This window comes from Bison bison, unplaced genomic scaffold (assembly GCF_000754665.1).
Source record: "Bison bison bison isolate TAMUID 2011002044 unplaced genomic scaffold, Bison_UMD1.0 scf7180017864145, whole genome shotgun sequence".
Lineage (NCBI taxonomy): Eukaryota > Metazoa > Chordata > Mammalia > Artiodactyla > Bovidae > Bison > Bison bison.
Genome location: NW_011494717.1, coordinates 7,306,662 through 7,319,782, shown reverse-complemented (window position 1 = coordinate 7,319,782; position 13,121 = coordinate 7,306,662). Strand labels below are relative to the sequence as shown.

Below are 13,121 nucleotides of genomic sequence, written 5' to 3'. Positions count from 1 at the left end.
GGTGATGCCATCCAGCCATCTCATCCTCTGTCGTCCCCTTCTCCTCCTGCCCCCAATCCCTCCCAGCAACAGAGTCTTTTCCAATGAGTCAACTCTTCGCATGAGGTGGCCAAAGTATTGGAGTTTCAGCTTCAGCATCAGTCCTTCCAATGAACACCCAGGACTGATCTCCTTTAGAATGGACTGGTTGGATCTCCTTGCAGTCCAAGGGACTCTCAAGACCCGTGGCAGATTCATGTTGATGTATGGCAAAACCAATACAATATTGTAAAGTAATTAGCCTCTAATTAAAATAAATAAATTTAAATTAAAAAAAATACAAAATAAAAAAAAAAAGAGTCTTCTCCAACACCACAGTTTAAAAGCATCAATTCTTTGGCGCTCAGCTTTCTTCACAGTCCAACTTTCACATCCATACATGACTACTGGAAAAACCATAGCCTTGACTAGATGGACCTTTGTGATCCTTCATAGTATTTTGTTATTTATACGAGGTTCATATATTAGATCGTTTATGTAAATAACCTCGGCATTTTCATATTTAATATTTTCAGTTTATCCTTAGAGTGACCTCAAAAGTCAGGGCACATGATCAGTGCACTGTTCCCAGAACTTACATTTGGACCCACCAGGCAATAAGGCAGGTGCACAGAAGTAAATCTCTAAGCAAATAGTTGAGCTTAGTTGGCTCCATCATCTCCTGTCACCTGTCCCTCAACATCACCTCAAGTTCAGATATTCTCATTAAAGACTTAAAGGTATCAAATAAACTTAAAAAACTATACTGCGTATGATATGCAGGAATAGTATTAGCAAAATCAGATTTTTTTTGGTGACTAATGTCAGCACAGCTTCAACCCTTGGGGTAGTCAAGCACAGGCTGGATAAATATCCATTAAGAAAGAAGGAAGAAAACAGAGAAGTTTCAGGCTTGGAAAGCTGGAAAGAGCATCTTTCTGCTAGCAAAGGCTGCTTCTGAAGCTGAACTCTGAACCTCCTGCAATTATCTGACTTACTTATAATCATCTGTCCTTATATAATCTCCACTGTCTGCAGTACACTAATCATTAGTCAACTGCTCTCTTGCTAATGCAGTGATTCACTGTGATGAGGAATCGAGGAATTTGCAGGACCTGGAATTTTCAAGGCTGTTGCTAATAAAATGCCTACCAGGGGCCAGGATGTGCTTCAGGGAACTCTGGGGCTGGCAGCCACCTGCTTCTATATCTCCCCCTGGGGAGATGCCCTGTGGACGCATCGATGACTGGTTTATCTTCCATTTAGATGTTCTTTTCCAGACTATAGTTATCTTAAACAGGGCAAGTGAAACGGTATCTGAAGCTGTTGCCAGGGTAACGTGACAAAAGACTTTACCCTTGCTGCTGTATATGTAATTTGTCAAAGGCAGCTGGTTCACAGAGAGAGGAAAGAGGGGAATAGGTGATTAGTTTTGGTCTTTGAAAGAAGAGTTGAAAGACTATCTTCTGGTTAAATCAATTTTAGAAGAGGAAAGCAGTTGTGACCTGTGCAATAAAAACTCAGAAAAGTCAGGTTGGGAAGGCTAAGACCACAAACCTTAAACTTTCCTTTTTTTCCCTGGTGATATCTGTAAAATAGTTGCATGTTAGGGCTTTCAACACCAAGCTGCTTGAAGGCTTAGAGCTGAAAGTATTCCCTGAAGGGAGAGGAACTGAGAGAGAGAGCAAGAAGTTGAAGAAAGCAACTGGGATATTCAAGGAGGACAGATGCTTAGGAAGTTGGGAGCTCTTTTTTGTTGTTGTTTTAAACTTTTTATTTTGTATCAGGGTATAGCTGATTAACAGTGTTTCAGGTGAACAGCAAAGGGACTCAGCCATACATATACCTGTATCCATTCTCTCCCAAATTCCCCTCCCATCCAGGCTGCCACATAACATCAAGCAGAGTTCCACATGCCATATAGTAGGTCCTTCTTGGTTACCTATTTTAAACACAGCAGTGTGTACATGCCCATTCCAAACTCTCAAACTATCCCTTCAAAGTTGGGAATTCTTGACACAACTGATAGTTCTTCTCTCCACACGCCAGGAGCAGATAGCAGCCACTTGTTCAGGGATAAGTTATGTTACAAAGCTTGGACTGAGTTCAATCCGCTCATGGTATCAGTGAAAAGCCAGGCTCATGAAAGATAACCTTCTCGAGGTTACCCAGCTAGGAAAGGGCAGAACTAAGCCAGAAGCCCTGCTTCCTGCTTCCCCGTGATCTTTCCACTTATCTGATGCCTCTGTCCTGTGAACATCAATTTATTTTATCTTTGAAAGAAGCACAACCTGGACAGCTTTCAAAGTATGCCCTGTGGAGTCAGGGGCCAAGCTTCGAGGGCGCTGGCCACCGCCTGCTCTCAAAGGAATACCCCCCCTTTCTACTTTAATATCTATTGGGGCCCCACCTATAATTATTTAAGGGAAAAATCATTTTTAAAAATCAGAAAACAAATAGGAATGGATCATAACAAAGCTGACCCAGAAGTTCTGCCCCGCTCTCCCCACCATGCCCACTCTCCAGGGCCCCTCGGACCTCCTTACCGAGTTGGTGCCGAGGATCTGCAGATTGGGTTTCTCCGACTCAAGCAGCTTGGCCACCATCTTGAGGAAACTCTCCACGAAGAGGTTGATGCTCTGGCAGTGACAGGCCATGAGCAGTTGGTCCAGCGCCTCCATGGCGATGCACACGTATCTGGGGAAAGCAGCACCACCGCCATTGCTCAGCCTCATGCTGAGTACTCAGTACTCATCACAAAGTACTCAGCCTCATCACTCAATCACCCGCACCACATGTCTGGGACAACCTCGATGGCAGTGCAGTGACCACCTGGGCAGCATCCAGCTAATAGAGCTCTTCCCAGGTTGCCATGTCTGGACGGCTGTTCCATCAAGCGCCCACTCCAGCCCAGCACTGAGAAGCAGAATGAAGCAGAGCTGCAAGGGAGCCTAGAGATGGATTCATCAAGCCCCTTATTTTACACACAAAGAATATGAGAGACAAGGCATACCATTTCACGAGGAAATTTGAGCAGAAAGAAAAGCAAGCAAGCCCTAATAACCTCCATCCTTTATTTACAATTCTACTTTCAGAAGCAGCAAAAAAGAGGACTGAACCTTCTGCTACCTGCCAGCCCTTTAACCACTTGATAACAACAATCTATTTTACCATGTTCTTCTCTTCTCTGTGCTAAAAATACCCAGTCCTGGGAATCCCCTGGCAGTCCAGGGGTTAGGACTCTGCACTTTCACTTCTCAGGGCCTAGGTTCAATCTCTGGTCAGGGAACTAAGATTCCCACAAGCAGCATGGCATGACCAAAAAAAATAATAATAACAATTAAATTACATTGAAAAAGTAAAAATACCCAATCCTTTCCAGGCTAGCCTTTGTAGGACAACCCCTAATTGTTATCTTCTTCAATGCCTCTCTTAAATCCCAAGAAAAATGCCACAAATCAAATTCCTATTGAGAATTAGGGATGCATGCCTAAACTCAAACCCAGCATTTATTCCATGATAGTGACATAACGAGCATACGGTCAGGTAAGGCACGTCAGGAAAGATACATCCTCCACTTACAAAGCATTTGCATTCTAAAGAAAGCAAGGCAGACATACACAGAAAAAGGTTATTTTTAACTTCTAATAAGGGAGCCTCAGCAAAACTAACCTGGTTAAAAATGTTATAGTTTTCATTAAGGACTTAGGTGTCTGGGGCAGAAGGCTAGATGTCTCCCCTGGAAACTATTTTTGCCCTTCTCACTGCTTATTTAGAAGTTTATCTGAACTGCGGCTGCTCACTGGGAACATTTCCCAGCCTCTCCTGCTGCTAGGTGAGGCCACATGACTTAAACATTGCCCTTAAAATGAGGGGGAGTGATGCAAGCAGTGTCGAGCATCACTTGCTTGAAAAACAGGCTTGCCCTGTCCTCTGAGTCCTCTCTTCTCTCTTCCTGCTGATTGTGGAGTGGGAGCAACTGGATGGCAAGAGGTGAAAGCCCCAGATGACCTTGTGGAGCACAGCCCACTGGCCCAGACTGGATTATTGCTTGAGAGAGAGAAAAAAATACTTCTTTACTGCTGGTTGTTTTTCAGTCGCTCTGTCGTGTCTGATTCTTTGCAATCCCATGGACTGCAGCACGCCAGGCATCTCTGTCCTTCACCATCTCCTGGAGCTTGCTCATACTCATGTCCATTGAGTCGATGATGCCTTCCAACCATCTCATCTTCTGTCATCCCCTTCTCCTCCTGCCCTTAATCTTTCCTAGCATCAGGGTCTTTTCTGAGTCAGCTGTTTGCATCAGGTGGCCAAAGTATTGGGGCTTCAGCTTCAGCATCAGTCCTTCCAATGAATATTCAGGGTTGATTTCTTCTACTGCTGGAGCCAGTATATTTAAGTCTCTTTATGTCTAAATAACACAAGTATCTGATAATCAGATTTAGGAGTGCTTTAGAAACCTGAGGGCACAAATAAAAGCGAATTCTGAGCAATCCAAAGCAACTCACAGGCAAGAGAAGTAAGGGCTGAACCTGACCCCATCCTGCAGGAGGGGGAGTCACTTGAGACTCCATGGATGAGGAGCGTGGCTCACGTGCCTATTACAGGGCAGTGATCCCTCTACCCGCAGAGCCAAACCACATGGAACAGAAAAGTACTTCCTGATATAAACAAAATGCAGGCCAGACAGAGAGAGTGGACAACTCCAAACCTACCGGGGTGCTGAGGAGTCAGGCTGAGGCCTGTAAGTTAAAGCAAGTAGGAAAAGGCCTCTCTTCAAGAAGCTGCCCAGCGTCAGGTTTATAGGCCGTGTGTATAATAGGGAACGAATTAAGATTTATTCTGAGGCCCTCCCTGGCAGCCCAGTGGTTAAGACTCCAGAGTTCACTGCAGGGGGCGCAGGCTCAATCCCTGGTGGGAGAACTAAGATCCTACCCATGCCAAAATAAACACATAAGTAAAAGTTGAAAAGAGCTTGAGATACTAGTATCTTTTTTTTTTTTTTTTCTTTACATGTGTTCCCCATCCTGAACCCTCCTCCCTCCTCCCTCCCCATACCATCCCTCTGGGTCGTCCCAGTGCACCAGCCCCAAGCATCACATGAAAAGATGCTCAACATCACTCATTATCAGAGAAATGCAAATCAAAACCACTATGAGATACCATTTCACACCAGTCAGAATGGCTGCGATCCAAAAGTCTACAAATAATAAATGCTGGAGAGGGTGTGGAGAAAAGGGAACCCTCTTACACTAGTATCTTAAGTTATTAAAATCTTAAGATCTTGCAGACCCAAGCCTGGCACATGCTGGGTCCACCGTGTAGGTCATGAAGCAGGCTGACTCTTGCAGGGTTGAGGCAGCAGCCTGGGGTGGGGCCCTTCCAAAGAGCTGGCAGGGAAACATGGACACATTCTGGCAGTGAAACACGGCAGCTGGGAAATGGGAGCAGGCAGCAGCATGGAATTCTCTTCTTCTATGAATCATCCCAGAACATGCCAGGTGACACAGTGGTAAAGAATCCGCCTGCCAATGCAGGAGATGCAAGAGGTGCAGGTTCAATTCCTGGGTTGGGAGGATTCCCTGGAGTAGGAAATGGCAACCCACTCCAGTATTCTTGCTTAAAAAATTCCATGGATAGAAGAGCCTGGCGGGCTATGGTCCATGGGAGTCACAAAGAGTCAGACATAACATGAATCATCCCAGCGTCCTTCAATATGAAGGGTTTCACCATTATTTTACAGAGTTTAAATGAGGGAAAGGAAGGGATGGGGTGGGGTTTGGCAAGAGAAGAAACTAGAAGGCCTCCCAAACCCCGAAGCTTAGATTGCTGCTTTTCCTTTTCCTGTAAAAAATTCCCAGAAAATCCTGATAAGGAAGACGGTCCTTTGCTAGCCAGGAAAAAGAAAAAAAAAAAATTATCTAATTACCAGGAGTGGAAATTTTGATGGAAAGTGAAAATTATGGTAGAAGTGAAACTGAAAAGTAAATGAAGTTTAAGGCCCCTTCTTTTTCTTGAAGATTTTTGTTTTCTTTTGACGTGGATCATTTTTGAAGTCTTCATTGAATTTGTTACAATATTGCTTCTGTTTCATGTTTTGGCTTTTTGGCCAAGAGGTATGTGGGATCTTAGCTCCCCGACCAGGGGTTAAACTTGAACTCTTTGCTTTGGAAGACAGAGCCTTAATCACTGGACCACTAGGGAAGTTCTAAAGCCTTGTTATTTGAATATGTACATGCTGTGTGCTAAGTCACTTATGTTATGTCTGACTCTTTGTGACTCCCATGGACCATAGCCCGCCAGGCTCCTCTGTCCATGGAATTCTCCAGGCAAGAATATTGGAGCAGGTTGCCATTTCTTTCTCCAGGGGTCTTCCCAACCCAGGGATTGAACCAGAGAAGTTCTCTTAGGTCTCCTGCATTGGCAGGCAGGTTCTTCACCACTAGCACCACCTGGGAAGCCCAGGTGGGGGACCTCTGTTGTTCAGTTGCTCAGTCGTGTCTGACTCTCTGCGACCCCGTGGACTGCAGCACGCCAGGCTTCCCTGTCCTTCACTATCTCCTGGAGTTTGCTCAAACTCATGTCCACTGAGTCGGTGATGCCATCCAACATTCTCATCCACTGTCGTCCCCTTCTCCTCATGCTCTCAATCTTTCCCAGCATCAGGGTCTTTTCTAATGAGTCGGTTCTTTGCATCAGGTGGCCAAAGTATTGGAGCCTCAGCTTCAGCATCAGTCCTCTCAATGAATATTCAGGGTTGATTTCCTTTAGGATAGACTGGTTGGATCTCCTTACAGTCCAAGGGACTCTCAAGAGTCTTCTCCAGCATCACAGTTCAAAAGCATCAATTCTTCGGTGCTCAGCTTTCTTTATGGTCCAACTCTCACATCCATACATGACTACTGGGAAAACTTTGACTATATGGACCTTTGTTGGCAAAGTGATGTCTCTGCTCTTTAATACACTGTCTAGGTTTGTCATAGCTTTTCTTCCAAGGAGCAAGTGTCTTTGTCTCTGAGGCCCAGAACTTCCCAGGAGGCTATAGCCTCCCAGCTCAGGCTGATTATTCCATTGCCTCAGTCTCTAAGATTCTTGCTCTGTTACAAGATCTGGGGACGAGACTGTACTTGATGCCATCCACGGGGTGTGAGCCCCATTTATTATATTTTGAGTGGCATGAGGGCTAATAAAAGCGATTTAGCATGCAGGGATGGAAGGACTGTAATTGAGAACTTAAACTTTTCAAAGTATCTTAGAAGACTAGAAGTTAGTGGGATCTTGGAACCTCCTAGTCTAATGCTCACTGCTTTGGTCCTATCTGACAATAACCTTCCTGGGTACATCCTATGCTTTAAATCCATATTCTCAAAGGGAGAGAGCACAGTCTTCTCAGGGTGATGTTCACTGAGCAGGACAGTCTTAGCAGAGATCTAATCTGAACTTGGGATCCTGAAAGGGGTCTGAGAAATGGACCTGACTGGGTTGTTGGAGCAGGGTGGGGAAGGTCGAAGGTGGTGAAGACTAATCTACTGCAGGGGCCTAGGGGTGAAGGCAAGAACAGGGCACAGACCACAGCAGCAGGGCATGACCAAGGGTCTTGGATCCACTAGTAGGGCTTCCCAGCAGAAATCAAGGAATCTGGGATGGACTGGAGTTCATGGGCAGTAACCGAGGTCAGGAGTGGTCAGTTAGTAGGTTACAACAACAGGAACTCAGGGTCATGGGCCAACCAAAGCAGAAGGTGAGTTATAACAACTGAGAAAAAGACGCAGGGGGCCTGGTGCTTGGGGAGAGGCAGGAAATTCCTTGAATTGAGTTCTAGAATAGGCAGGTGCTTCTGCTTCTCTGGTGGCTGGGATGGCAAAGAATCTGCCTGCAATGCAGGAGCCCCAGGTTCACTCCCTGGGGGAGGATCCCTGGGAGCAGAAAATGGCAACCCACTCCAGTATTCTTTCCTGGAGAATTCCATGGAAAAGGAGCCTGGTGGGCTACAGTCCATGGGGTTGAAAAGAGTTGGACACAACTGAGCTACTAACACTCTCACACTTGCTGCTTGAACACCTCTTTTCAGCAAGGAGTGGCCTTAGGACCCTCTGGGAAAGGAGGAGCCAGCATGCAAGGTCTGGGAACCAGACTTGGCTGGAAAGGAGTGCAGATCCAGGGTCAGAGATGGGGACCAGCCAGCAGAGAGAGGGGGCAACTTTAGCTGGGCCAGTCATCAACTGAGAATCACTCAGAGGGTGGCAGCCTTGACAAAGAACCTCTCATTCTCGGCAGTCTGAATGTATGCAGTCAAGTTCTCCCTACCGAACAGAAACTTCCTGGTTTTAGGAGCCCAGAAGCAGGGGTTGACATCAGACAAGGGAGGGAAGGATACACCTTCCTGTCTGGTAGGAATCTGCAAAATCTCTGTCTGCAGGGTCAGCTCCACTCTCTAACAGGGTTCAGAGTCCCTCTGGGGACTCTGTATCTCTTGGGAGCCCCACTAAGTCAGTACCAGGCCCAGGCTCCTGGGGAAGTAGCCCAACTCTTTTGGCATAGGGGTCTCCATCCTCCAGTCACTGGGGAACCTGATGATTCATTTTTTAAAATAATTTTTAAAAAATTGATTTATTTGGCTGCACCAGGTCTGAGTTGTAGCACATAGGATCTTGGATCCTCACTGTGACATTTGGGATTTTTTTTTAGTTATGGTGTTCAAACTCTTAGTTGCAGCATGTGGGATGTAGTTCCCTGACCAGGGATCAAACCCTGGGCCCCCTGCACTGGGAGCTTGGAGTCTTAGCCACTGGACCACCAGGGAAGTCCCAACCTGACAGATTCTAATGTGGCCTTCTACACATGGTCATTGCTCTGGGGACACTGTCAGTCAATCCCGAGTCTCACCCACAACTGCTGTTACCTCCCTTGCTCTTCAGTTTCTAGGTGTGTTCTAGCAATTGGGCTGAACTGAAAGGAGGAAAATAGGAGGAATTCTTGCTTTTAGTTGCTCTGCATCTCACTGTTCATTGTAGCCCCCACCAAGGAGAAATACCTTGAAATTCTTATCTGATTCTCTCTCCGCCCACATTGAGTTATCACCCCTGACGCTAAACACATGCCTGTCGAGGAGGGTGTTTCTACCACTCGGTCCAACACCCAAAGTTCTCATGTATATGGTCAAATCATAAACACAAACACCTGGATGATGGTAGGGAGACAGCTCCTCACACCATCTCACCTGTCTGTAGGTGAATATTTTGCTACTCCAAAGCTGCCATCAGTGGTTAGGACAATGGTGATGAGTGTGGAGCTGGGTAAGGAAACTCGGGGAAGAGGCAGAAAGAGACCCAGAGAACAGATCTAACAGATTTCTCTTCTCCCAGTGTTTATGATTAAAGCCCCCAGTGAGGCCATCAAGGCTTTAAATACTTAGACGCTGCAATGGCTATTTTTAACAGAATGATGCCAATTTTGAGTGATAGTTCTGAGGGCAGTGGAATGCTTCTAAGTGGCTCTGCTGGCTACAGGACATTTTTTACTGAGAGAACCATCAGTGCAGAGAGGGCAGGCAAAATTAGTATTAAATGTTTAATGTCATCGCTGGCATATTAGTTTCAGGTTCAATCTAGGATAAAGATATTTTTATTGTACTTGCTTGAGCCTGCTTTATAATATGTCAAGGCGATTTATATAATCAGCATGTTCAGTATATTCATGCCCTTTTTATTGAGCATGTTAACCTAATTTTATTATATTAATAGAAAGGGATCATAGAAATGAATTGTTTTCAGTCTTGTTTTTCTATCAGGGATAGCTTAATGTAAGGGTGGCTGGTGGGTCCTGTGGAGGGTGGACCTCTATACACTGTCAGCACAGTGCAGACTTTCCCCTCTGGTTCTCACTCCACCTTCCTCATCAGGAGGAAGGGGCCTTGGAGGGTGGTGGGGGTGACAGGTGTAGCTGGGGGGCAGGACAGAGAGGGTCCAGGGAGGTGATCACTGCAAAAGCACAGAGGCCAGAGAGTGAGGTGGGGGGTCATGAGCTAGTCCATCTGGAGTAGGTGTAGAGCAGCTATGGCAGTTGCGGTGGGTTTGGCTGGGGTTAAAGGCAGTTTGGGGCTTCCTTGGTGGGTCAGCTGTAAAGAACCTGCCTGCCAGTGCAGGAGATGTAAGAGACATGGGTTCGATCCCTGGGTCAGGAAGATCCCCTGGAGGAAGGTGTGGCAATGCACTGTAGTATTCTTGCCTGGAGAATCCCATGGACAGAGGAGCCTGGCGTGCTGTCGTCCATAGGGTCGCAAACAGTCGGACATGACTGAAGTGACTGAGGACGCATGCAAAGGCAATATTGGGGCAGGTAGTGGAAGGCCTTAGAAGTCAGGCTGAGGAGCTTGGATTGGAAGCTAAAGGAGCCAGGAAAGTATAGCTTTGGGTCTGTGTTTTAAAGATCATAGCTAGCAGTATTGATCTGAAGGGCCAGAACAGGAAAGATGGGAAGCAGGGAGACTATTTCCAAGGCCACTGCAGTAACCTGGAGTCTGCACCAGGAAAAAGGTAGGAGCAGAGGAAAGTAGAGGATGGATATAAAAGGCTTCGTGGAGAATAGAACCAATGGGACACATGAACAACTGCCCTGGATCTGCTTTTCCCTCTGTCCCACCAACAGTGTCACCAGAAACATCTTAGTGTTCCCTTTACATCCACCCCACTCCAGATTGTGGCATTAGGTAACAGACATGTCTCTCCTGCAGTTGACTTTTTTCATTCAGTTCAGTTCAGTTCAGTTCAGTCACTCAGTTGTGTCCGACTCTTTGTGACCCCATGAATTGCAGCACGCCAGGCCTCCCTGTCCATCACCAACTCCCGGAGTTCACTCAAACTCATGTCCATGAGGACCCCAAGTATTGCCCTAAAAATATAATATTATATAATTTCTGAAAATCTCTCTCCCCCTCTCATACTACTTACCCATATCGATGACGACCCACGTCACGGATGAGCCTCTCGGAGAGGTAGGCGCCAATGCGATCAAGCTTTTCGGGAGCTGAGAGGGCATAGAAGGTCAGCTTCTCCATGTTGGTCTTCACCAGGCCATCCTGTAAAAGACAGGTCATCCTCACTGTGGCCATGTGATGGCTAGAAGAGTTCAAGTCCAAAGGTATGTGATCATTCAATTTAATCAATGTTTAACAGAGTGCCCATCATGTATGTGACAGGTACCATGTGGATTTTGGGGATACAAAAATGATTAAAACATAGACCCCGCTCTCTAGGAGCTCACAACTTAGCCCAAAGTGTGCTAGCTATAAATAAAAATAGTAAGTGATAGAAATGTACATATATGTGTGCATGTGTATATGATATGGGTTTACATACTTATATGTATATGTTCATGAATGTATATATATGTATGTGAATGCATGTGTATATGAATGGATGACAAGAATTCAATGAAAGCAACCCAGAATTAAAACGTTTTGGATCTCCAAAATCAAGAAGTGAACAGAAAGAAGGCAGCTCTATAGCTTTCAGGGAATTGTCCAGAGGATGCTAGAAATGTGACCACCCCCCCAACCCCTGCCCATCAAGAAAAGGCCATCGATTTCCAGAGAGCAAGTCAAGTACATCAAACCTTGACATTTCTGAAACCACATGACCCACATTGCAGTCTGACAGTTGAGTGGCGGCTGGGGAAACCAAGAAACCAGGCATCTTGTGTGCCCACCTGACACCTGACAGATACCAGAGGTAGCACACAGAAGACCATGAGCTCCAGAGCCAAAACCCAGGAAAGGAAATGCTCACACCTGATGTCAGGGAAATAGTACCCTCCAGAGAGTTAGTGGCTCCAGGAACTATCACCCAGAGAGAGACGAGTGAGCAAGATGCTCAGCAGCAGCCGGAAGCACCAAGACAAACTTCCGAGCCCTCTGCAGATCTTGCCTTCAGAGGGGTCCAAAGATCCTCAGCTTTCAGGTTTCCAACTGCCTCTGGTCACTGACAGGGCTGTGGCTGTGGTTTCAGAGTGTCTGAGTGATCCTGGGGGGCTCGCCTCTCCTTGTGGCAGCCCCTAGGGCCCTGGATCGGGTGAGACGGTGAGAGGCACACTGGTGGCAGGATTTGCGACCCACCTCGGGATCCTCAGGGAAGATGTTGTCCACCAGCCTTTTGTACCTGGGGCGCAGGGCACCGCAGCAGCCGCACACACCTGGAACAGCAACGAGAATGCCCTGTGAGCTAAGCCTCCCGGGGCCAGGCTGGGCGGCTTCTGAGAAACCAAATCCAGGCTGGAAACAGAAGGGTCCCTCCCTTAGAGCGCCAGAGCCTGGGTCCTTCCTGCTGTTTCCCCACCCCGCCCCCACTCTAAGACATTGCCTTCCTTGTTAGGTGTCTTTCGCTTGGGGATCAGGCATAAGTGCCAGCAGATCAGAATTTGTTCAGGAAGCCAGGCCATTGAGCACACATGTGTGCGTGCATGTGCACATGCGTGTGCACTCACACACACACACACACACACACACTGTGTGCCAAGACTATATAAAACTGCCTCCTGCAGCCCAAGACTCTTCTCCAGGTCCTGGGAGATCATCCAGCTGGGAAGAGCAGTTACTCCACCTACCCTACCCTCTCGCTTTCTGTCCACTTCTTCTCCACTCTGGTCCTCAATCTCCTTTACCATCCTCTCTCCTGGGGCCATTTCTATTATAGAATGTTATGTGAAACTATGATAAATTAACATTGCCATTAATTATTAACCTTTGAAAATGCATCTTTAATACAGCGAGACCACGGTGTTTGAAAGCCGTGGTCTTTGAGAGCTGGAGGGTTTCCGGGGGCCACCTGGTCAATGGTTCCCAATACCAGCCCTCTCCCACCACAGGAGATTCTCACCAGTCTGGGGCAAAACAAAAACCTAAGATAACGTGGCCTTCCCTGGTGGCTCAGTGGTAAAGATTCCTGCTATGCAGGAGCCAAAGGAGACTCAGGTTTGATTCCTGGGTTGGGAAGATCCGCTGAAAAAGGAAATGGCAACCCACTCCAGTATTCTTGCTTAGGAAATCCCATAGACAGAAGAGCCTGGTGGACTGCAGTCCACGGGGTCACAAAGAATTGGGCATGACC

General features: G+C 46.7%; 1 protein-coding gene across 3 annotated transcripts in view; it reads right to left on the bottom strand.

The window, feature by feature from the left end:
- Positions 1-13,121, bottom strand: part of EFR3B (EFR3 homolog B (S. cerevisiae)) — a 98,437-nt gene that overhangs the window by 43,527 nt on the left and 41,789 nt on the right. For all 3 annotated transcript variants that reach the window (XM_010840569.1, XM_010840570.1, XM_010840571.1), the window contains exons 2-4: positions 12,131-12,207; positions 10,968-11,095; positions 2,565-2,715 (exon numbers count right to left, since the gene is read on the bottom strand). In XM_010840569.1, the coding sequence (XP_010838871.1) occupies positions 2,565-2,715; positions 10,968-11,095; positions 12,131-12,207 (356 nt within the window). The remainder of the gene's footprint in view (positions 1-2,564; positions 2,716-10,967; positions 11,096-12,130; positions 12,208-13,121) is intronic.